Source organism: Erpetoichthys calabaricus, chromosome 15, assembly GCF_900747795.2.
Source record: "Erpetoichthys calabaricus chromosome 15, fErpCal1.3, whole genome shotgun sequence".
Lineage (NCBI taxonomy): Eukaryota > Metazoa > Chordata > Cladistia > Polypteriformes > Polypteridae > Erpetoichthys > Erpetoichthys calabaricus.
In genome coordinates this window covers 51,071,568-51,097,895 of record NC_041408.2, presented here as the reverse complement: position 1 = coordinate 51,097,895, position 26,328 = coordinate 51,071,568, and the positions used below count along the sequence as shown (strand labels likewise).

The 26,328-nt window shown below is 41.6% G+C and overlaps 1 protein-coding gene across 2 annotated transcripts in view; it reads right to left on the bottom strand.

The window, feature by feature from the left end:
* Nucleotides 1-26,328, bottom strand: part of pcnx2 (pecanex 2) — a 295,416-nt gene that overhangs the window by 26,792 nt on the left and 242,296 nt on the right. For both annotated transcript variants that reach the window (XM_051919361.1, XM_051919362.1), the window contains 4 exons: nucleotides 21,729-21,891; nucleotides 13,606-13,836; nucleotides 5,692-5,966; nucleotides 4,766-4,941 (listed from right to left, as the gene is read on the bottom strand). In XM_051919361.1, coding sequence (XP_051775321.1) covers nucleotides 4,766-4,941; nucleotides 5,692-5,966; nucleotides 13,606-13,836; nucleotides 21,729-21,891 — 845 coding nt within the window. The remainder of the gene's footprint in view (nucleotides 1-4,765; nucleotides 4,942-5,691; nucleotides 5,967-13,605; nucleotides 13,837-21,728; nucleotides 21,892-26,328) is intronic.

Here is a 26,328-nt window from a genome sequence, read left to right as displayed (position 1 = left end):
ATTGGAGTCCACCTGTGGTAAATTCAGTTGATTGGACATGATTTGGAAAGGCACACACCTGTTTATATAAGGTCCCACAGTTGACAGTTCATGTCAGAGCACAAACCAAGCATGAAGTCAAAGGAATTGTCTGTAGACCTCCGAGACAGGATTGTCTCGAGGCACAAATCTGGGGAAGGTTACAGAAAAATTTCTGCTGCTTTGAAGGTCCCAATGAGCACTGTGGCCTCCATCATCCGTAAGTGGAAGAAGTTGGAAACCACCAGGACTCTTCCTAGAGCTGGCCAGCCATCTAAACTGAGCGATCGGGGGAGAAGGGCCTTAGTCAGTGAGGTGACCAAGAACCCGATGGTCACTCTGTTAGAGCTCCAGAGGTCCTCTGTGGAGAGAGGATAATCTTCCAGAAGGACAACCATCTCTGCAGCAATCCACCAATCAGGCCTGTATGGTAGAGTGGCCAGACGGAAGCCACTCCTTAGTAAAAGGCACATGGCAGCCCGCCTGGAGTTTGCCAAAAGGCACCTGAAGAAAATTCTCTGGTTTGATGAGACAAAGATTGAACTCTTTGGTGTGAATGCCAGGCGTCACGTTTGGAGGAAACCAGGCACCGCTCATCACCAGGCCAATACCATCCCTACAGTGAAGCATGGTGGTGGCAGCATCATGCTGTGGGGATATTTTTCAGTGGCAGGAACTGGGAGACTAGTCAGGATGAAGGGAAAGATGACTGCAGCAATGTACAGAGACATCCTTGATGAAAACCTGCTCCAAAGCGCTCTTGACCTCAGACTGGGGCGACGGTTCATCTTTCAGCAGGACAGCGACCCTAATCACACAGCCAAGATATGAAAGGAGTGGCTTCAGGACAACTCTGTGAATGTCCTTGAGTGGCCCAGCCAGAGCCCAGACTTGAATCCGATTGAACATCTCTGGAGAGATCTTAAAATGGTTGTGCACCGACGCTTCCCATCCAACCTGATGGAGGTTGAGAGGTGCTGCAAAGAGGAATGGGCGAAACTGGCCAAGGATAGGTGTGCCAAGCTTGTGGCATCATATTCAAAAAGACTTGAGGCTGTAATTGCTGCCAAAGGTGCATCAACAAAGTATTGAGCAAAGGCTGTGAATACTTATGTACATGGGATTTCTCAGTTTTTTTATTTTCAATAAATTTGCGAAAACCTCAAGTAAACTTTTTTCACGTTGTCATTATGGGGTGTTGTGTGTAGAATTCTGAGGAAAAAAATGAATTTAATCCATTTTGGAATAAGGCTGTAACATAACAAAAGGTGGAAAAAGTGATGCGCTGTGAATACTTTCCGGATGCACTGTACATAATACTTAATTCAGAAGTGTATCTCTGGAGAATACCACTTATTTAAAACTGACTGGTGAAAATTAAAATACCATGTTCATGTTCATGTGTTATGAAAATGAACCTAATCCATAAAGGAAGCTTCTGTGTTAAGAGTTTTTTTTTAGTCTGCTGTGGCTGATTTGAAGAAGGCACATGGGGGCTCCACCCATTGGTGCAAATAAAGGACGGCCATGTTAGAACGTCACATAAAACGATAGCTTCAGTTGGGTGCCAAAGCCCAACTTATTTGCTCATCTCGCCACTCACACTCATGATTTATACAATTAGAAACATACAGGGTTGAAACAGAAAATCAGGTCAACTTCAAGTTCATAGTGGGACTTCTTTAAAAACTAGTCAGCCTACAGTATGTTTATTTAAGTGCATGGACAAAACACAGTTACCTTTTTACAAGCTCTCCCAAGAGGTCTCTCTTCACAGTGGACATAACCCCAATAGCTCTTTAATGGGGCCTACCTTGTCTGTTTATCCAGGTTTGTCCAAACAGTTTGGGACTTGCTATTTCGGCCTATGTCAACTGTTCACTCCAAACTGCCACGGCCACCCCGTTACAGAAGAGAAAGGGCGACAAGGGTCCAAGCTCCAAGATTCCAGACTAAGGTATGACCTTTGATATCACAACACTACTCTTTATAAATTTTCTGGATGGTAACAGGACGTGCTGATAACAGTAATTGGTGATTCTTATTATGGTGGTCTTCACGTCAATAAGACTGAACTATACTTAATGAGAACTCTTTTTGAACTAAGACTTGGGGTAACTTTTATGATGATGTTAAAAACTTTGATTAGTTGTTCTGATAGAACAAAAAGCAGGAACTGTAAGTGCAAAGAATAAAAAGTGCTTGTATCTGCTTGCCTATTAATCTAGAACAGCCTGACTTCACTTTTGATTAGAAACTGAAATCATATACAATATTTAACTTTGTGCTTTACATATGAGAGGCCTTATTTCTTATACCTAATATGTTAATCTAGTTTGGGACTTTACATAATACTTAATTCAGATGTGTGTTTCTGGAGTATACCATTTATCGAAAGCCAATTGATGAAAATTAAAATACACTGAAATGTGTTATGTAAATGAGCCTAACTGATAAACTCTTCTTTATTTTGTATTTTCTGCAACGCTGGCTTTCCATAAGCACTTGGATTTGATTTTAGGTAGATTGGTGACTATAAATTGCCCTGATGTAAGCCTTTCACATTTATTAAAAACAACTAACTTAAAACATGCTCTAAACAGGAAAATTAAAGAAATTACATACAATGCCTTCAGACCTCCTGACTTTTTACTGATTTTGTTATGTTGCAGCCTTGCGCTAAACTTTTTTTTTTCACTCATATTGTAAGTGCCGTGGGGGACGGAATGACATACCAGAGTGTGATTTGTTGCCAGGATTGGACCCCACAATAAAGGAGAGACAGGCTATCATACCGGAGGCCAATACATTGGAGAACCAAGGGAAGACAACGGTAAGTGGGTACTATACAGTATTCCCTGATATGCTAGAGGACAGCTTCTCAAGGATTCAGGTTCCCTTTGCATATCCACAGGGCATTATGGGAGTTGGAGTCCCGGAGTACACCCTTGTTAGGTTTTGTGGGTGCTGCCACGGTTGTGCTGTAGACAGATATGGTCCCTACTTTGAGACTCTGGTCTGTTCCAGGGGTACTTCTAGTGAACCATGTCCTAGTCCCAGGAGTACTTGGAGGTCAAAAATAAAAGAAAATGCTTCACTTTGGCCCAGAGAGTCGACGTCAAGAAGCAAAAGATGAGTGGAAGGATAGAGGAAGGATTCTATACTGTACAGTGTAGCTGTGTCTTTGACTCTGTGGCTGGGCCTAACTGTTGATTGAGGTCTATGAGTAATTAAATGGACATTATTTGAATCCTTGGTTGTGTAGAGCTTGATTGTGTCTGGGATTTGTGGCTTGGTGACACCCCCTGCTAGAAGAGGATTAAAAAAAAAACAAATAAACAAAAAAGTGATGACCGCCCTCAATCTCCCAGTCACACTTGAATCACCAAGGGGGAACACCCCTCCAACACACATACCAACAAGGCAATGATTTGGACGGTACTGAAGACTCTTATATGGGAAACAGTGGGTCACGGCAGCAGAAAGGTTGAGAAACACTGCTGTAGAGTCCTGCTTTGAACGGGGCCACTTGGCTACAACATCACTAATAATGCTGTGATGGGCACCAAGACCAAGATACATGCTGAATAGACTGAAGCCAGATAATGAGAACGATTATTTAAGAAATAGCTCTAACTCCTTCCCGCTGTTTAGGCCACAGCAAACACTTCATAAAATAACACAAACTAGTCAAGGCCATTCTTGTGCTGTTTTTATAGTTGCGCTCGCTCTTCAAGTGTTCCCAATTGCATGATGGGCATCCCTCCGTGATCCCCTTGGAATCTTCTGCAAGTGTCTATTTATCCAGTGCCCCAGAAGCTTCTGCCTACCTTCTTAAACCTTCCTGTGCTTGTAAGGTGTAATGTAAATATTCCAGGGGATAGTGGAAGGCAAGGCTCAAGGTACCAGTATGATATTTTGCTGTCAATCACCCATCCAGCCCCACCTCTGTTCAGGGTAATATGCTGGCTACTGCAGAACAGTTTGCACCCATGACGTCCTGTGTGTTCATACTGTGGTATCACTTGTGTTTCACACGCTCATATGTGTGCTCATCCACACTTGGGCCAATCATCTTTATGTGCGTACCGTCAGTCACACCAGCGATTTAGATGAATGCAGCCTGCTGTAACATTACCAAATATGGAGTGGTGGAGAAATGTATAAATCTGTGTATTACCGCACACGATGTAAGGGCATTTGAAATTTGTTGTAAAATTCGAGAAATGGTTGGTTGGTATTGTAAAGCTGCATTTTTCCAGTGGCCGAAACAAGTAACGTTACCAGCATTTTCATTTCAGCTGACAGCGAGTGACTTCTTTGAGTACATGGAGCTAACACGTGATACAACATTTCTTTTGAATATTATTTCATTCCTGTCAAATCAATATATTTCTACAAGTTCATTGTTATCTTAAACATTCTGTCTTTCCTGGGACGTGCATGCCAATCTCTGTCTGAGCACCATCTTCTAAATTAGGACAACTCCTGAGCTCTCCAAAATCCTTGTGAAGTAAGGAGTCATTTCCTAAATTAGAAAAATGGATAAAATGCTGTTGTTTCGACATATGCATCACTCTGAGGGTTATTTTAAGCTAGCTAGGACTGTTGTCTTACTCTGAGATGCTTATACGGGCCCTGATCTCCTTTGCAGATGTGATATTACTTGTCAGTCTTCTGTTGGGTATTCACACCACAAACTTCCTTCATTAATCGGTGTTCATACATGAGCACATTGTTCAAATACCTGCACTGTGATACTCATTTCCACGATGATGGGAGTTTCTGCTCCTTGCCTGAGAGCTGACGTTTTGAGACTCCTGGGAATTAGGGTTGTTACTAAGAGAGGAGGACCCACCGCCACAGTCCACATCTTCTATGTTGCCAGGACTATTGCAGCTTGTGTTGCTGTCTTTCCGCACCCTAAGTAGGGAAATAAAAAATGCATAAGAACAGCTATGGCTGCTAAAGGTACTCCCTCAGACATACCACTTGTAACAGAATAGGCTACTTGAACTGTGCTGTCTGCAGTGACAGGGAGCTTAGCCACTCATTACTGCTGTATGTCTACCACAGAACTGAGCCTTTGCTGGTCTAATGTGCAGAAATCACAGTAGAGGTTTCCTATATGAGGGGCGTTTTCCTTTGCCTCTTGAACAACATCTAAGAAATGTAGGTGTTTAAAAAAGGCATGTAAAGTGCAATACTCAAAAGTAATATTTGAGTGCATGTGTCTATACACCCCTCATAAGAATGTACAAGAGGACAAAGAAGAAATAAATGGGAATAGTGCAAGCAATCTTAGTGAAAGCTAACAACAATCATCCCTTGGGACATGCGTATCACTCACAGACCCAATATTGCTTGTCACTCAAAGGTTCAAAAATGCTGAGTTCCAAATGACAAAGTCTCATTTATCTGTTTTTTTTTCATTTCCTTTGCTCACAAGATAATGAAAACATGGCACCAGATATCTTCATTTCTTTCTTAGTCACAAGCCCTCTGTGTATTCGAATAAGGCAGAGCAACCTGTCATATTATTAACCTATCATAAGCAAGTGTCCCATCCAAACACGCCAGCACCCTAATCACAATCTTCACTAAAATAACACTCATTATTTCCACATAAAATGAACTAACATTTATCAAACAGGATAATTTTTAGCTACTCACCTGAGCCATTTTGACAGGAAGAAACTTTTTATATTGTCGAGACTGATGGGTCCCCCAAAGATTGCTCTGAGTTGTTTATGAGTTCCCATGTAGGAAGTGGTTAGAGGAGAAACATACATGGGGTATCCCAGGGGTTGGTCACAAGAAGAATTGATCATGTTCCTCAAGGCTTGCTTGGAGTTCTGGATACTGCCTCGTTCAGGATTGCGGTTTCGAAGAAACACCAACTCTTGCTGCTGCCCGGCCCACAGACCTCTCACACATTCCTTGTTTATCTTAGAAGAAAATTGGGGATATAATATAATATAATAACTCTATGGACTGATGCCCTGTCCAGGTGTTCTTCCTACCTTGTGCTCTTTGATTGCTCAGATAGGTTCCAGCTGCCCTGAATGAGCAAGTTAAGAAGATGGATGGATAATATTGTTGTCCATAGTGTTTAATCCATATCAAGATTATGGTGGGCCCTGGCAACCTTGGCCACAATACACAAAATGGTACATCTGTCCATCAAAGGGCCCACTCACTCACACTGGACAAGCTTGAAACTTCCACCTATCATTACTTACCAGGCACATCTTTGGCATTAAGGGAGGAGAGGGGGTATCCAGGAATAACCAACACCAACATGTGGAACAATATGTAAACAATACAAGCTGACATGGCATTTAACTCCATGATACTTATTAGTAGCTAAAATTTTAATTAACTTTACAATATTGTTAAGTTACATGGATTGGCAAATACAGATATTACCATAGCATTAAAAAAATATAATAATGGTAATAATGCTAAAATATTCTTTGAATTGTAGTAAATCAAAGCACAAACAGATAGATAGATAGATAGATAGATAGATAGATAGATAGATAGATAGATAGATAGATAGATAGATAGATAGATAGATAGATAGATAGATAGATAGATAGATATGAAAGCCACTATACAATAGATAGTTAGACAGACAGATATGAAAGGCACTATATGATAAATAGATAGTCAGATAGATAGATATGAAATGCACTATATGATAGATAGATAGATATGAAAGGCACTATATGATAAATAGATAGATAGATATGAAAGCCACTATATGATAGATAGATAGATAGATAGATATGAAAGGTACTATATGATAGATAGATATGAAAGCCACTATATAATAGATAGTTAGACAGACAGATATGAAAGGCACTATATGATAAATAGATAGTCAGATAGATAGATATGAAATGCACTATATGATAGTGCATCTATTGATTTATTTATTTAGATTCTTTATTTATTTGAAGCACTGCACTTTTGCACCTTGGGGTCCCCTGGATGGTCAAAGAGAAGCACTTGCATTTATGGGTGGCACAGTGGTAGTGTTGCCGCCTTGCAGTAAGGACACCAGGGTTCAGGTCCCAGGTTCTCCCTGCGTGGAGTTTGCATGTTCTCCCTGTATCTGTGGTGGATTTCCTCCAGGTGCCTGGTAGGTAATGACATGCAGGTTATGTGGGTTGGCAATGCTGAATTGGCTCCAGTGTGGGGGTGGTGTTTGCGCCCAGCCCAGGGTTTGTTCCTACCTTGTGCCCTATGCTAGCTGTTCAGGTCTAAGCAGGTTAAAAATGGCTGACTGAATAGCACGTTGCACCCACTCTTAATGTGACTGTGTGTGTGCGTGTGTGTTCTCATTTGCCCTGGCTCATCATCTATCGATGATTCCGGGTTCAGGTATTGCCACGGACCAGGGTGCTAACCTGGACCATCACACTGGTACAATGCACTTGCTGTACTGCAAGCACAGTTATTTGTAAGATACTCACAGTGAAAATGTTTTGAGCTGTTTTTGTTTTAAAAAGTGACAGATTTCCACCAGTTTACACATATGTGGTGCAAATGGAGTGTGACAGAACAGCACTGGTTCAGGGAGCCAAGTGTTTGGTCATGCTGTGCAGAGAGAGCCTGGAGGTTATAGATGGTGCCTGGAAAACATTTAATAGAATTATTCCGTAATTGAATAATTTGCTTGTTATTGTGTATTGAAGGCAAGTAGCAGGTGGGTCTCTCCACCTTCTGTATGGCAGCACGGGGGAGGCGGACTGTCTAGCTGCAGGCCTTTAGCTTCTCTAATTAGTTGTAATTGGTTCCATGAATTTCTCACAGTGATCAGCGGGAGCACTGTACAAATCTAACAAGTAAATAACAGAAAGGAAATCGTATATATAATAACATCAAAAACAAAAGAAAGATGTCAATAGCCGCTTCGGGACACATTATTGGTGACTTTCAGAAAATGTTTAAGAAAATGAGAGAGATGGTGTTTTTGGAATCAAATGCTTGGAAAAGCAGAGGCAAGTGAGACAAAGCAACCCATCATGCCGAAAGGTGTGTGTGAGAATATTGGAAAGTCTTTGTGACCTGACGCCCTCCCTATTACTGTTGGGACACAAGATCTTTTTGGCCTTATTAAAAGGTTACCTATGGCAGGAGCTTCTCTAACAGTCCATACTTATTTTGCTGATGTTTCATGATGAGGTGAGGCTGGCAAGGAACATAAATGAAAATACATTTTTGGTAAGGCTAGACTCTGTGATGTCTTTTAATTCTTTTGCAGCACAAGGGAAAACTGATATGTAACTCAATGCCAATTTGTTCAGCCATTGTTTAAAAAGTTGCAGATGACTGGTAGAGCAAGGACCAGGAAAAAAAATGTTATTCAAAACCAAGTGAGGTTCAAAATCAGGAGGTCAAAAGAAAATTTTAAAAAATCAAAAGTCAAGAATGAGAGTTGTGTTTGTTTCCTAGTAAATGATTATTAATATCAGCAATAGAACAATGAAACCCAAAGCTTATCGTCCCAAAAATGCTTTGAAAAATGCCCTCCAGTGGGAGATATCACATTCAAACCCTGACTAGTAATAGGCCAGACACAGAGTCTTTAGAAAATAAAAGATTTCTTTTTAACAAAGATACTGTGAAGCTCTGAGGAGCACAAAAGGAATACAATGCCTGTAAAGACAATTTCCAAAAGCAATCAAATTTCTGATGCGGATATTCGCAATAAAGGTCAGGAATCCAAAGAATCACCAAGCATCAGGCAATACAAAGATACACTCGCCAAACTCCCAAGCAAATTCGAAATGAACCACCAGGAACTGTGGGAGACCCTCCAGATATACAGGGCAGAAAGCAATTCCTGGTGGCGATTGGCAGGTGGCCTCACCTCCTGGGGGACCACCCACAGAACACATGCAACATCACCATAGTTAACAATGTAGATAATAAAAGAAACATTAACATATGATTCAAAACTGAATAAAAAGGACATAAAACACAGATCTGAACCTCAGCCAGAGGAGGAACTATAACAATGAGTGTGTTTACATGCACACACAAAACCAGGAGAAGGTTAGTAACTCGGTTCTCATGCAAGTACACTTCTGGGGTTCTCCTTTAGCAAAGTGCTCTGGCGTCATTAAACTCCAATTAAATGTTATCATTGGCCATCATGTTTTCGAAAACAAGCATGAAGGTTGTGATCATTTTCTTGTGTTTTATAAATCCTGTTTATGAATCCAGTTTAAGTCTCTGGTGATCGTAACTCTCCACCACTCCAGGGGTTAGCACTGCGTGATAATGCCTTCTGCTTTCCTCCCTCTGCAGATCGGAAGATTAACGGCTTTTCCACCACTGACATTACTTCCAGTGTCTGACCGCCTGGACCTGCCTTCTCCTGCCAGAAGTCCACAGAACTGGAAGCTCCCGACATTTTCTTATCGGTAAATACCAGTTTCCCATCTGAAAAAGATGTCTTTGTTGACGCAATTAATCGTGTTTTGTTTTCTTTTTGAAAATCATTACATGGGGTTTGCCCACGGGTGCTCCCACACTCTTCACTGTCCCCTTCATGTGGTGTCCCCTTCTTACATCTCCAAGGAGCCACCGATGATTGCCAAAATGAACTCTGGCCACTGCATCGCCCGATCACTGTTTCAACATATCTATAGCAAATACTAATCTCCCCCCGTGAACTCCCGATTGTGCTACAGTTTGCATTGCTTCACTCTTCATCGCCGGTTTCCTGGTATGCAACTTTATGCACAGCATCAAAGCAATAAGCTCCCCCGTGAAGTTGCAACTGTTTCAAAGCAGCAAGGTGAGGGTGTCCCCTCTAACCTGATCCTGATCGTGTCACACATCACACTTCATTGTCGACTTCCTGGTGTGCCACGTTATGTACTACATCAAAGCAATAACCTCCCCTGTGAAATCTTAATCATCCCTCTGAACTCCCGATTGTGCCACACTTCTCATCACATAGCTCTTCATCGCCAACTTTCTGGTGCTTATCGTTATGCACTGCATTGAAGCCATAATCTTAAGCTGTGACTGTTTTAGGGCAGTAAGGTCGGGGTGTCCCCAGTAATGCCACGTCACTTTTTATAGCCACCAGCCTGGTGTGCCACGCCATGCACTGAATCAAAGTAAAAAGTGGGAGTGTTGGGTGTCCCCCATGAACTTCTGAATGAATGTGCCTCATTTCTCATCTGTACAGAAGCTCATGAGATCTTGAAAACAGATTTCTACGTTGGGAAAACACCTTACGAAGCACTCCATCTTCACCGATAACTCACCAAAGTAACAGATTTGTAAGATGGCGTCAATCTTGCGGTCAACCAATCAGCACAATTCATCCTCTGAGCCCCGCCCACGATAGTTTCTGGTTGAACGAAAAGTCCATACCCTCAAGTAGGAGCTAAGAGAAGGACCAGGAGCTACAAATGGCCCAAGGTCCTATGGTGGGAATGCTACAAAAGTTCTGAGTTTCTTCAAAGTTCTTGTGATGGGAAAGTGCCTATTAATATCCATACAGTATATAAGATCCATATTAAGATATATCAACTTTGAGACTGCTTTGTTTTTCTGTGCGTTTAAACACATCTGCGTCTTTGGTCATTTGTAAACATATAATAATTGTGTTTTACCTGTGAACTTTTCACAGAGCCATCACTCAATGAATAAAAAAAATGAATTGATTTGTTGCAGGCTTCTAGTCAGCGGTGTTTTTTAAGAGTCTTCATAGTGGACCTTCCCATTTTTGTCTCTAGTACTTGTTTATTACGTATTTAATAATAATTCTTTACATTTATATAGCACTTTTTTCACTATTTAAAGCATTTCAGTGATTGTGGAGCCACTTCAACCACCACTAATGTGTAGCACCCACCTGGATGATGTGATGGCAGCCATTTTTATACCAGCACGCTCACCACACATTAGCTGTTAGGCAGCAAAGTGCTGATATAGCCAATTAGAGACAGGGGATGATTAGGGGGCCAGAATGACCAAGCGAGATAGGATACACCCTACTCTTTATGAAGGATGGCCACAGAGAGTGAGGACCTCAGTTTTTACATCTCATCCAAAAGGACAGCACCATTTTTATAGTACAGAACATTGTGATCCACATGGTAAGCGTCCCCTGCTGGCCTCACCAACACCTCTTCGAGCAGCAACCCAAGCTTATTCCTAGATGGTCTCCCACACAAGTACTGGCCTGGGTCCCAAACATGCTTAGTATTTGTAATACCCTTTTTTTTAAAAAAACGAGGCAACAGTGAGCAGGTAAGCTTGCTCAGCACTATAAATAAGATTTAACATCTCACTTGACAGCTCCAACCACCCATCCTTAATCACAATTAAGCAATCCAAGCAAAACTACCAGTAGGATTTAACTTTCTAATTATTATGATAAACATCTGGAGTGGATTACAGAAACCCATCAGACTCGCCGCTTCAGATGCATGTAGCAGTCAGTTAAGTGGCAGAGACAACTGGCGGCTCTCTGCATTACATGTGAGAAACGAGGCCCTCCTTCTTTTTCTTAGTAACACGAGACTTTTTTTTTCTCCGCCCCAAGGAAGCAATCAAAATTTAATAAGAGACTATTTTTTTTTCCATTCTGACTCTGAGTGAAAGGAATTATCTTTGTAACCCAAAAGATAAGTAATAGGGCTGGAAGTAGACAGGCTCCTAAATTCATGTTTAGGCTTAACGGTAAAGAATTGCTTCCTTTAAGCTTCACAGAAAGCTGAACGTAATGGAAGTGAGTTGGGTGTCATGACCTCGCTAAAAGGAACCCGCAAGGCCATGCGGATTCAAAATAAACTGAGCCATAAAAGAGTCTTTCTTTTGGTTCAGTCTCATGATGATATTTATATGCTTTGCTCAATTAAGTTTACAATAATAGTCTATCAAAATGGCTGTATCTGCCAACACAGAAACTCAACTGGGAACTAGAAAACATCTTGCAAATTAAACTGTTCAGTAACAGACTCAGAGTAGACTAGCGACTGGTAAACGAAATATCAAAAAATATGGGATTTATGGTTTGAAAGCGTAAACTACAAAAGGACAATGTTAAAAAAAAGGACAAAATATAAGTAGTGGCAAAAGGGCAAACGGTAAGATTTTTAAAAACCTGAAGATGTGCAAGTTTGGTGTATTTTCTACTGGTCCTGCGCCTTATGGAATTACGTGGGTTTATGTATTTAATTGCCGTTTTCGGTTATTCGTCATTTTTTTAAGTATTTTTACGATTGCATTAATTTTTGTGTACTGCCTCTTTAAATTTAGTGTACATGTGTTCCATGTGCTTTGTGGGTGGAGTCACAAGAGGCGGGACCAGAGCCGGTCAATCCATTAGGTACTGCCTAGGCCGCCGTCATATCTGAGGGGCTCCATTTATTAAACTTAAATGAGACCCCCACCCCCCACCAAATAGTGTCGTTGAAGTATGGTAATAATCTTTCCATGGTAAGTACTCAAAGGGGTGCCATTTGTGTTCCTGAAGGAGCACGTGCTCCGGATACCACCCACCTCCACCTCACACTCATTCAGCAAACTAGGATGATAATATGTAGGTGCCATTACTGAATCTAAACCCAAGGGGGGACCCTGGTCACCGAACTCTGTTGTTACTGAGTGGGCGCAGTTACTTGCTGTGCACCATTTACTACAATTGAGGTGCACAAGCTCCGTACACCATGTGCCTTGAAATCTGCAGTCTATGCACAAAGGGGTGCTGTTTGTGTTACTGAAGGCACATGTGCTCCAGACACCCCACCACCCATTTGTCAAACTACAGTATAATGATAATAAGTAGGCACCATAAATATAGGTAACCCCGAGGGGTACCCAATTCGCCAAGCTCTGATGATACTGAATTTACTAAAATTAAAGTGCACAAGCTCCATACACCAAGGAGCTCATGTGCCTTAAAGTCCATGCTCTATGCACAAACAGGCGCCATTTGAGCTACCGAAGGAGCGCACATTCTGGACACCGAGGGGGGCGCCCTTCAGGTTGTCAAAGTTTAATAATACCAAGTACCTACTATGGACAATGAGGGGTGACATCTGTCAACCCCACGTAGGGCTCAAAATGGGCTTTGACCGTCTCTGGGTGAGACCACGCTAATGTGACAATGCCAGAAACCCCAAACACCCACCCCCACCACCAACACACCACCCCGATAATGTAACTAGTGTTGTCAATTTGGCACATGGGCATCAATGTTATATTTTGTGTGCTGGTTCCAATATAACAATGATGTTTAGCTGTGTCACGCACGCGAATCTTGGGCAGGTCTCATGGATATTGGTGTGTCCTTGGAGTGGGATTCAAACCCAAGTTTCTGGAGAGATGAGGCTGCAGTACTAATCAGCTAAGCCACCCAGCTATCGTAACAAAAAGTTTTATGTAAATGTAAAATACAAAAAACAATCACCAGAAAGGAAGACCTTCTCTATGGAAAAGAGCAACCAATTTGGAAGAAACTTCCAGTGAGTGAATCAGTTTGTTAAAAGTTGATAAACTTTATAAAATGTGAGCTGCTTTCCACCAAGAGGTCATAAAACCGGCTCATACCTTGATGACTTTAAAGCTGAGATGGCGCTTGTAGAGCATGATGATCTTGTACTCATCAGTCCCATCATCCACAATGTGTCTCAGAGTGAGAAGATTCTCTCGGTTTGACAGCACAGCTCGTCGCCAAGTTGGATCACCCTCGTGGCAAATAACCAGCGTTTTCTCATAATTACTGATGGCCTCGTAGAGAACCTCGGGTTCTTCTGTCTCTTCAAGACAAGTGAAATGGTCCTGTATAAAGAAACACATAAACTCACTGGACGTATTGCAGACTAGGCATTGCAGTGTGTCCAAGCTTTTGGTTTAGGAAATCTTTTTATTCATTTGATGCATATGCCTTACTCGGTAGAGGCAAACGGCCAAACTAATCTTAGATCATAATAGCTCAGGGGACAAAGAAGGGCTCAGCCCTAAATGGGAGCATACCCACCCACAGAAATAATCTAATTGCAAATCATCAGTCGCGCAAACACCATTTCTTTGGTCTGTGGAAAGAAACAATGAAGAAATAAAGGAAGAAAATTAGAGCTTCACACAAAGGAGTTTACCGTATATATTCGCATATAAGTCGGGTCTTGAATCCCAAAAAATCAATCATAAAATCAGACCCAACTTATATGCCCATTCAAAAATGCGACACTTAATTTTTTTTTTTTACATCATCTTGCCTCTTCTAATCTCGCATCAGTTTCCCCAGACACACCGAATTTTGTTGCAGCAGTGCAATTACCAATTTCTTTCACCGCGTCAACGACTTTTAATTTAAAAACAGCTTCATATTTTCTTCTGTTCGAACGCTCCATTGTAGATAAGGGATACTCTTACGATAAAGGTGTATGAGGGTGTGAGATGCAAAAAACACAAAACAGTGCAAATGTCACTTTGGAATAGTTCGGGTATTACTGTGTGGTCACGTATACACAACACATAGGAAAAAAAAGGCTGTGTGCTCCATGGTTACTCTCTCAGGTGGGCGTTAGCATATCATAATCTCTTGGATCAATAGCGTGAGTTTTCCATTCGACTTATATGACCGACATTATAAAATACCAGAAATTATACTGTAAAATAAAGCCCTGACTTATCCACGAGTATATATGGTAATTGAGATCTCTATTGCTGCGGACCCACATCACGAACCATCATAGTCCACAGATTTGCACTGTGGTAACAGTCGGTGGTCAGCAGTGTACCTTGGCTCAAGAGCAGTCTCCATACAGTACCACACCAGTAGATCTCCTTGGATTGTCTGCGCAGAGGCGGCTTTTGGGCGCTGCGAGTGGGGCAGTAATGCGATAGTCAGAAGGGCAGTGAGACATGTCAATTAATTATTAAGCTCAGGTATAGAGCTCTTGAACTGATAACAGCGATTTTAGTATTGTTTTATCTCAGTGTCAACTCTGTTGTGCAGCTTCTTTTTCCTTCTCACTCTCTCTCGATACTTTTTTGCCGAATACTTGAGTAGAAAGTAACTCCGAATGTTTAAAGTGTATACACTGGAGAAAATTAGGGGTGGAGTTTTTAGGAGATACCCTGTGGTTTGACTTTGTGTCGAATGAGCGGTTGCTCATGGAGTCCCGAAAGAGGCACATTAACTGCATTGTGAGGGAGCGTCAGTCACAGTACTATGGCTGTAATCCGGCTCGCAGGACCCTTATTTTTGAGGACCTGAGCGGCTGGACCAGGCTGCAGGTATGCCCACATAACATCTGGCTGTGGCAGATATGGGGACATTTCTGGCGTGGGATGGACTGCGTTTCTACCATTGGGGTTGGCAATCAAGATCCTGAGCTGTTTCGTCATGTGGTGGGTCTGGCAACACGCTATACCAGTGCATGCTCCCCAGCCTGACTGACCTGACCTGACATGTGGGTGGGGCCTTTTCAGTGGCAGATTTGACTGCAAACATCATCAGGGAACTAACAATCCCCAGGGGTCAGGTCTATAAAACTGGAGTACACACAAAAAAAGTGGCTTGAAATGTGTGAACGCTGCTTTCCAATCAAACGTTTGGATTTATAAACGAAAACATGCATATATTTAGGATGACTCTGACCCGTCCGTATGCAACAGTTTGTAGAAGATGGGAAACACAGCCAAACCAGCTAAATGAAAATGTATATGTATAATAATTCACATCACCAAGCTGTTGTTATAATGTGCTTTGACGTGACAAACAGATTACACCTCGGAAGAGATGAATATGACGTACAGACTATTTCCGTTGCCTTTTAAGAGGACCAATGCTGCGTATTCATACTGAAGAACCTTTTTTAGTTGTTTGTCAGTTTATATTGACTATCTGTTGTCGCTTCTCATGGAACTGGCCAACAGCTCAGGAATATCTCTGCCAAGCTTCACTCCATCATGCCCGCTGTACTGTAAGCCATTAACCGACCAGTGTGGTGCTACACCCAGTTTTCATATGTTTGAGTGTAAATACATAAAACATCGCAGGTTTATGCCAACATAAAAAGGTAATTTTCAGCAGTGTCTGGTTTTCCTAGCGTAACTGGAGCAGTTGACTGCACTGGTAAAAGCACCTTGGAAGAACGATGCCACATTTTCCTAATCGTAAGCAGTGGCATTCCATTAACGCACAATTTGTCTGTGATGGCCAAGACTGATAGTGGTGAAAAGGATCAGAGTAGAAGTACAAAGATCCAAAAAAGCATTAGAGGGCAGAGGAAAATGACAAAATATAATAAAACAAATGAAAAATTTGTAAAATTTTATTCATGTTTTCAGCTTTATCCTTTGCAATTTTCAACTAAACTGAGGTTTTTATTCTCACAGAATCCAATTTTGATAGTTTTGGTCTATCTGACTTCCTTTAAAATTTAATAGCTGTTATCATCTTCCTGCCATGTCATTTCGGATTGCTTATTGGCAGCACTATTTTGTACAGAACGCGTGTCGTCATCAGCGCCATCCGTAAGTTCCGGCGCATACGACGCTAATTTATTCACGTTTTAGATAAAAATACTTAATGTGTGATTCCCTGTGTTTCTTAGCTCAGTATCTTAGCTTTCTTTTTGCTCAACAGTTTTCTGATTCTTGACTTACGTTTCTGGCTCTGTGAAAGATTGGCTCTTTTCTGGCATCTTTTTGGTGTCAACCCCTGCTTGCATTTTTTTTACCATGTTTTATATCCAGATCCTTTGATTAGAATCTTTTTCACTGTCTCTTGCTCAGACAGAGCAACAATCGTAACAGCTGTGCCATGGTGCTACCTGTTTATGCAATGTTACGGTATTTGTTTATTTTTTTGTTTTGTTTTACAGCATACTTTTAGGTGCCATGCAATGTGGCTGCCTTTACAGAGGCTCTCGTTCCCTTTTTAAAATGTATTTAGAATTATTATTAATGGTTTAAACGTAATTAATTAATGTTATTTATTAGTAATATTAAGATATGGCATCTGGCTCGTTACCATACATTTTTGAATAAATTTTTAAACTAAACCGAAGAGAGGCTGCTGTCAACACAGACCTGCACACCGGCCCACCTTAACTGCCTGTCACACAAGCAGCGAACTTGAGAAATGTCACCCAGTGAGAATAAAAGATCTGATGGCCTATGTCTATAACATCAGAGAATATAAAAAAAAAAGCTCTTAAAAATGTGAAGTGGGATTTACTAGATATTCCCATATTCACTTGGCAGCACTCCAATCACTGCCACCTAAAGAGCTCCACCATTATGCCCTGTCAGAAGAGCTGCTCATCCGAAAATGAAATCAGGTGAAAGGGCGAATATTCGGAGCAAGGATAAAAGTCACAAGCTCAACTGGAGATGGAAGAAGTGAAGATGCGAAGTGAAGACTAAAGTAAGATGGAAGGATTCAGACCTGGGCAGGCTATATATAATGAGAAATGTTCTTTTTCTTTCATGAAAGTTGTTTGAAGTATTATGTCTCATAACAAGTTATGGTAAACTCGGGTACTGTGATGTTTGGCAGCTGCAGAAAGCCAGCTTACACCTCACATTTCAGATGCTATTTTAATGCTGGACGGGTTTCATCAGATTGAGTAGAAAAAGCGGGAGGGGGACTAGAAATTTTTGTGAATGTGTAGTGATGAGAAAGGGAAGCCCAGTATAATTAAAACTAAATGTGTGATCAAGGCATTAAACTGCGGACTGAATTCATCCATGTCACAGCCAGAGAAAGTAAGTTACATCATCCTGGCTGAGTTAGCAACAGAAGTAATTCACTCTGTGCCAATGTTCTTTTGATGAACCATTCTTAATGCTGGTGCCTTCAAAGAAGAAATCAAGGCCTATTAGGCCTGCTCCAGGCCTGTATTGACAGTAGCAGTTCTCTGTTACTTGGGGAAAAATAAAATATCTATCTATCTATCTATCTATCTATCTATCTATCTATCTATCTATCTATCTATCTATCTATCTATCTATCTATCTATCTATCTATCTATTAGTCAATCACAGGATCCATGCGGCGTAGAATAAATGTTGTCAATCTGTTGAGCCTCCTCTTCTATCTCAGCTCCCAAAGCTGTAAAAAGCCAATATGGTTCTCCAAGTGGTTTTCCTGTTTTGGGGATGAAATACTGAAACCCTGTTTGTTCAGTTTGGATTGGGGGTCCCCAAACGGTTGTTTAAATGGCTTATGCCAGAAAATGCCTCCCCCCCCATACAAATCTGTACATTTGCCTAGTAGTGTCGAAAATGTGGCCTTAATTTACTTGTATCACCTACATACTGTATGTTTTCACCTACTTAATTACAATTTCAGAGCTTTTGTATTAATCGCTTACTTGAATCATTGGGGAAGAAGGGGGGGTGTAGAGCGGGTGTTAAGATGTAGAGAAAATGGGGAAAAAGCAATCATTTGACAGCATTTTGAGGTGGCAGCTTTTAATGAAGTAACAAAATTATTTATGAGTCTGCTTCAGCTTTCAGGAGATATCATAACAGTTCTGGAAGAAAAGATGTTAAAACTTACACCAGCTAGGTGAGAAATAATCACTCCAGTGAATCTGAATCAGAATGACGGCTAGTTATAATGATATGTTACTATTCAGGTTTTAAAGCAAAATCATCTAGAAAAAAATGTAAAATGATGAATGTATAATTTCATTTTTAAGACTATGAATGAGTCATGAATTGCAATGATATTTTTGATCATGGGCCATAGTTACTAGAACTCCATGAGTTAAAAACCTGATGCAGATATCAAGCCTACTAAGTACTGTCACGCATGCTCGTCTGAGGATCACGTGCCACTGTCTTGTCTTTCTTCCTTCACAGTATCAAGAAACTGCCCACTGAGGGCAACAGACTCCGCCCATTCTAATCTCTGGGCTATAAAAATGCAGCCACCTAGAGGGAGGCATCACTTCTGCACGAATTGACCAGAGCTAAGCAGCTCCACAAGTTTCCCAAAGCAGACCAAAGAGTCTGATTAACTGCAGCCACTTTGGTTTGTGTGGTGATTATTTTGTTTCCTGTACACCACCATGCATCTGTCTTGTTTTGAACTAAAAGTAAACAAAGACAGCCAGGTTGGCACCTCAGAAATTGCCCCTTTGCAAGGCTGTTATTCCCTCAGATGATCATGATAGATAGATAGATAGATAGATAGATAGATAGATAGATAGATAGATAGATAGATAGATAGATAGATAGTATGCTTGTTCGTCAGAGGATCACCCCTCCAAGTTCTTCCCAGGTATATGATACCACTCTGACGGGGGGGGGGGGGGGGTAAGGGGGGCACTGCCACTAACTGTCTTGACCTCTTCTTCCTCATCCAGTACCAAGAAACTGCTCCAACTGACTTATAAGAAGTCGACCGTCCGGAAGGAAGCCTCTCTTCTATCCAGAGTGACCAGAAGCTTTAAGATGGCAGACAAGAAAGCTCAGTTAATCAGTTCAGCTCAGTTAATATTAACCACTTTATTCCATGTGTTTCCTTTTACGCCATTAAAAGCTTGTTTTTAGTTTGGACTTAGAAGAAAACAGGGATTGCTGGGTTGGCGCCCCAAAATTTCATGTTGGTTTTGTGCCTGTTATTTCTCTGAATGAGCACAGTATTAGATGTGACTCTGTACTAACAGGTAAGAAAGCAATCAAAGTATAGTTGGGTAGATAAACGTACCAACTCCATAATTAAATAGCTGTCTATTGAAAGCGAAAACCTCAAATTTAAATAGCGACTTATTTATTTCCTTACAATGCATACATTACATATCCTTAACACATTCATTAGAACATTTTATTTAGATCACCTAATCTTTCTCCTAACCCTCTAGAAATCAAAGAAAGGAAATTAATTCATTAGTTAAAGATATGGAAATGTCCAAAGAGCTAGCATGTTCAGTTAACTGAAGACAACCTCCCTGGTTTCAAAAATATATCGGTATTGTGAATTTAATCCATCCATCCATCCATTTACTGATGCTTATTTGGGTCCAGATTGTGGGGCCAGCAGTCTGAGCAATGATTCCCACACATTCCTATTCTCCGCCACCTCCTCTCTGGGGATACTGAGGCATTTCCAGGCCATCCAAGAAATATAATTACTCCAGTGTGTCCTGGATCCACACTGAGGTCTCTGCCTGGTTGGTCATGCATGAAAAACTCCTCCTCAAAGAAGTGTCTGGGAAGCATTCTAGTGAGATACCCGAACCACCTCAACAGGCCCTTTTGGTCCCAAATATCTGCGCTCCTCACCTGATCTCTAAGACCAGACACCCTGTGAACAAAACTAATTTCTGCCGCTTTTATCTGCGATCAAGTTCTTTCAGTCACTACTCACAGTTCAAGACCATAGGTGAGGGCAGGAATGTAGACCAACCTGCTCACCACAACTGACTGGTACAATATTTGCAGAACTGTGGATGCTGCTCACATTTTCCATTTGATCTCCCGCTCCCTTCTTCCCTCACTCATGAACAAGATCCCAAGATAATTCAACTCCTCCACTTGAGGTAACACCTCATCCAAAACCCCAAAAGGGTACTCCACTGTTTTCCAGCAGAGAACCATGACCTTGGACTTGGAGGTGCTGATCCTCACCTCAGCCGCTTCACACAGTTGCATGTCTGAAGTCATAGCCTGATAAGCCAACAGGACCACATCATTTGCCAAAAAATTTTCTTCCTAACCCTAGCAACCAGGCAGACACACGTTAACGTTTGCAGGGCGCCATTGATTGGAATGTATTTCGTAATGCATTGTAGTCATAAAATGCATCATTTTTCATTCCAGCAGGTGGTGCACAACAAATATCACTAATTTTATGAATCTCATAATAAATGTTAGATAACAGAGATTTCGCAGGTGGATGGACACACAAACACACACACACTTGTCTGATGATTAGGCTGCTGAAATAATATGCTGTAGTGAAATCAAAAACCAGCAGAGCAGATAAAAAATATTATGAACTTCAGGAACTTTAACTTGCGTTGTCCATTGTGACTTAAACTAATTGTGTTTCAGCCAGGGGTCCGACCCTACCGCCATCTGGGGTTCAAAAGTCTACTTTTTCACTGTTTAGTATGTATTGTCAATCATGTGGTTTCTTTACGTTTATTGTGTTTTGTCGGCGGTTCTCCCAAGAGGTGGGGCCACCTGCCCATCACCCCAGTGGAATGAAGAAAACTCAGAGTTGCTTGTGGTTCACTGAATGCGCCAGGTGGGTGGTGAGTTCCTTTAGCAATTACTTTGTGCTTTTGTGACAGTAAAGGAATTGTTTGACCTCTTGCTCTGTTTTTGTCTCTGCATTCTGGGATTGGGACTGTGTTTGCTATTGGACTGCCTTTTTCTGGCAACTTTGGAAAAGAGTATTTTTGTAAAATGCATGTTTTTAATTTTTTATAAGGATTCAACGTTGCTCTCTCGTCACTTGCCAGGGTTTGATGGGGATATCCCCCTCTACTGGGCATTACAGAAAGTTGCTTTTGGAACTTATTGGGACTTGTGTGCATCAGGGACTCCCAATCCATGGCAATAACACTAATTGAGAAATATAAAACTGAAACATACAGAGCACATTTCTTCGTTGTTCCTGTGTTTTAATCCACAACCTTTAAAAACACCTTTAAGTTGACAAACAGATGAACTTAAAGGAAATCATCTTAAAAGGTATACACTACCTGGTGAAGCTTTAAACTCATCCGAACAGCAGGAGCAACTACCTGCTGCAGAAGATCCATGTCGGCGAACACCCACTCATCTTTTACTGCAATTCGAAAGTCTCCTTTGAAGAGAGAGTTGTATCCATAAAGGAAGGACTCTAGGCTGCACCATGAGTTGGGTCTGAAAATGGAATTAATGAGAAGATAATAATAGTTTGTAAAGAAGCAGTATTTTCAGTCATATACAGTGCCTTAAGAGATCTTCACTCTTTGCAAGCTTCATTTGGTTGTAGATTGAATTTTTAAGTTGATAAATTTGCCATTTTTGTCTACACTCAATAAGCCACAATGACAAAGTGACAACAAAGTTTTCAGAAAGGTTTTCAGATTTATTAAAAGCCAAACCCTGCCACCTCTCATTTTTATAAGCGTTCAGACACTTTGCTTTGTGGCACTCCAGGTCATGGTCAGGTCATCCTGTTGGCTTTAATTCTCCTTGATTGGAGTCCACCTGTGGCAAAGTGAACTGACTGGACATCACCTGTTGTGTGAGGGTCCTACAAGCCACCCGGCTCGTCAGGACCAAAGCCAAGCCATGAAGTCCAAGGAGCTCTCTGTAGGCCTCCGTGATCAAACTGTGGTGAAGCATCGATCAGGAAAGGTAGTCAAACCATTGAGTGGCCTTGATATTTGTGAAATGGAAGAAGTTTGGAGCCACCATGACTCCTAGAGTTGGCCAAACTGAGTAAGCAGTGAAAAGGAGCCTTAGCCAGGGAGGTGACTAAGAACCCATTTGCAACTCTAACAGAGCTTCAGATGTCTTCAGGTGAACCTGTCAGAAGGATGATCATCTCAGCAGCATTCCATCAGTCTGGTGTTTATGGTTGAGGGACTAGACGAAAGCCACTCTTAAATAAAAGACAGTTTAAAGGAGACTGAGAGCATGAGGGAAAGATTCTGTGGCCTGATGAGACAAAAATTGAACTTTGTGGGCAGAATTCCAAGCACTCTGTCTGACAGAGATCTGGCACTGCTCATCAGCTGCCTAGTACCATCCCTACAGTGAAGCATGGTGGTGGCATCATCTTCCTGTGGGGGCAGTAGGGATAGGGAAACTGGTCAGAATCGAGAGAGCGATGAATGCAGCCAACTATAGAGTGTTCCTTTAAAAAAACACTCCAGTGTGATTGCCACCTTAGCACGATGGAGCATACAGCCAAGGCAATGCTGGAGTATCTTCAGGACAAATCTCTGAGTGTGCTTCAGTGACCCAGCCAAAGCCCAGACTTAACCCCATGCAGCATCTGTGGAGAACCCTGAAGATGGCACTTTACAGATACTTCCCATTCAATCTAATGGGAGTTTGAGAGGTTCTGCAAGGAAGAATGGGATAAAGTGCCCAAATCCAGATGTGCAAAGTTTGTAGAGACTTAGCCAAGAAGACTGGAAACTGGAATTGCTGCTGAAGGGAGGCTCCTACAAAGCACTGAATTAAGAGTCTGCATGTTTAAATGGTTCACCTTTCACAGGAGCATGTTTAAGTTTAGGCAGTCTATGGCACCAATCTTTCGTCAAATCCAGCAATTCAAAGTCTGGCGAAAGGGCACATTTTTGCAAGTATTCGGCAGCTGTGCATTATCTGAATCCTCTGGGACCCCTCTTAGTCTAACATTATTCCGTCTGGAGCTATCTTCCAAATCAGTAATCTTACCTGACAGCCAGCTTATTGTAACCTCCATTTCTTTAGAAACTATTACAAATTCATTATGAGTCTTCACAAACCCGGACATTCTTGTTTCTGTGTGTGACATGCATTCTGCAACATCTGCTATGTCTCGTTTAATCGCTGCAATCAGTTTCTTAACATCGGTACAAATAGATTTATGGAGCCTCGTCCTGAAGTAGAATGATTCATGTCTCAGAATCGGGTTGATCTGTAGTTTGCATATCCAACCTTTTCCCCGCCTCAGTTACAAACGTAGAATGCCAGTGAAGACATAGGGGTCAAGCTGTGGTATCTAGAGAGCTGTGTTGTCTTCAAAGTTGAAACGCCATGTTTGTTTTTTATGTGTTGAACCTTCTCAAGTTCCAGAGAAGTCCGGGCAGTATCGTTGGCCTCAAGTTCAAAAATAAATGCTGAAGATGGTTTGTAGGCACGCTTTGAGCCGCTATTGAGGAGGCTAAACTGGAGCTCTAAAACTTCAGGTCTGCATGGAAAGCATGCCCCCTATGGTTCACCTTCCAGCATGCAATGAGCAGAAGCATCCAGCCAAGACAATGCTGGAGTGGCTTTTGGGACAATTCTCTGACTGTCCTTGAGTGATCCTGCCAAAACCTAATAGAAGAGGTGTAGAGAGACCAGAAGATGGCAGGTCACAGACACTTCCCATCCACTCTAATGGAGCTTGAGAGGATCTGCCTGGAAGATGAGATAAACCACCCCAATCGAGGTATGTAAAGCTTGTAGAAACTTGCCCAAGAACGCTCAACACTGGAGTTGCTGCCCAGGGGGCCTCTACAAAGTGCTGAGTTAAGGGTCTGAATACTTCTACAAATGAGAGATTTCAGTTTTTGATTTTTGATAAATTTCTGAAGACACTTTGTCATTAGGGGCCTTTGAGTGTAGACCGATGGGCAAAACTGGCAAATCCATCCATTTAATGTGAAATGTACAACACCATAAAATGTGCAGAACGTAAAGGGGTGAGAATACTTCCTCAATTCGTTGTAATTTCTGCATATGGTATGCTTTATTTAAGTAAATTGTTCTTTTATTAATTCATCTAATGACAAAATATCACAAACAGCAATTTCAGCGACTGCTTTGTTTTTTTTTTGTAGGTGTGAAGATTAGCAATAACCTGCCTTTTCCTAGTTATGTCCCAAACAGCACAGAGATGAAACACCACGTCTTTCATTCATTTTCATGTTATAGTATGTCAGACATTTGCGTGTGTGTTTTTTGCTTACGCAACAGCAGACTTGGCTTTTGAAACACGATTAACTGAGAAAGAACACTTGCATTAATGTGACCAGCAGTCACAAAGCTCCCCTGACTCCTTTACTCGACACAAGAGGTGTTCAGTGCCTCTTTAATATTTATTCAGAGTCAGAGGCCATCGACCAAGCGTAAAGCAGACTGAAAAATAAATCGCGATTGATTCAATGGAAAGGGGGTCGAGCACTTTGAACTCCCCTGGGTCCTTGGTTTGTTCTGCCGACAAAGTTGATCTTCCTTTAATGAAGGTACTCCCTTTAGACTCTCAGAAAATAACCAGCAGAAGCAGTTCAGCTTGATGTGAGCAATGGCTGGTGCTCCACTCTGGCTACTAATGTCCGGTATAAACCCCTGCACAACTCCTCAGGCTTTTAGGAGTATTGGACAAACCTGAATAGAAACACCGAAAGCTTCATTCAGTATAAATATGATGGAGTCACTATGTTAAAAAAAATAGGAGATACCTATAAGACGTGTAACTATTCAGTTCCTGAATCAGTATTGAATTACACGCTCTGCAGATGTGCAGTTTAACTTCTGTTGAGGAGAAGAAGGCGAGAAGATGAAAAAAAGCAGCCAGATATAGAAAGAGGGATGCAAAAATTCACAGAATTTGTCAATGTATCAGGAGTAGGATGCAGTCCTCGAATATGCCACTAGGTAGTGCCATCTACTTCTTCTTCCACTTCTATACGGGTTCGATGTGTTTGATTCAGCTCAGTCCTGTGCCTCCTTGCCAGTCAGTCCCTTTTCCTTCAAATCTTCTTTAACTTTATCCATCCACCTCTGCTTTGGCCTCCCTCTCTTTCTCTTCCCTTGGACTTCCATTCCCATCAGTCTTTTGTCCACATATTAATGGTATCTCCTCATCACGTGTCCATACCACCTCAACGTACTTTCCTGTCCTTTCTTGGATGTCTCTCCCACTTTTGTTGCCCCTCTAATTGTCTCAATTCATATTCTGTAATTTTCTTGTCACTCCACATATCCATCTCAACCTTCTCATTTCTGCCACGTCTAACTTCTCCTGCGCTCCTTTCACTGCCTATATACCATTACTGGCCTTACCGTTGTTTTAAAATCCTGACCTTTAACCTTCTCCTCAATTCTTCAATCACACAAGACTCCTGACAGCTTCTTCTAATTGTTACATCCACACTGCACTCTGTGGGTTATCTCTGCATGTAGTATTCCATTTTGGCCTACCACTGACACCTAGATATTTAAATGTATCTGCTCTTCCTGCTGCTAACATCAGGATCCTGATCATCATTAAACCTCCGATATTCTGTCTTCTTCTTACTTATCTTCAGTACTTTGTCTTCCAAAGCTCTTCATCCTTCCAACTTCCTTTACACTTCCTCTTTTCTGGTGCCTAACAACTCAGTGTCATCAGCACAAAGCCTGCACCATTCATCGCTTTTATCCCAGGAGTCAATGCCTCCATAACCAAATCAATGAGGTAAGGACTTCAAGAAGATCCCTGGTGCTGACCTCCTCTAACTGGGATCTCGTCTGTCACCCCAACCCAAGTCTTCACTCCCTCTGACATATCCTGGACAATCCTCACATACAGTGCATCACTTTTTTTCCTCAGAATTCTACACATAACACCCCATA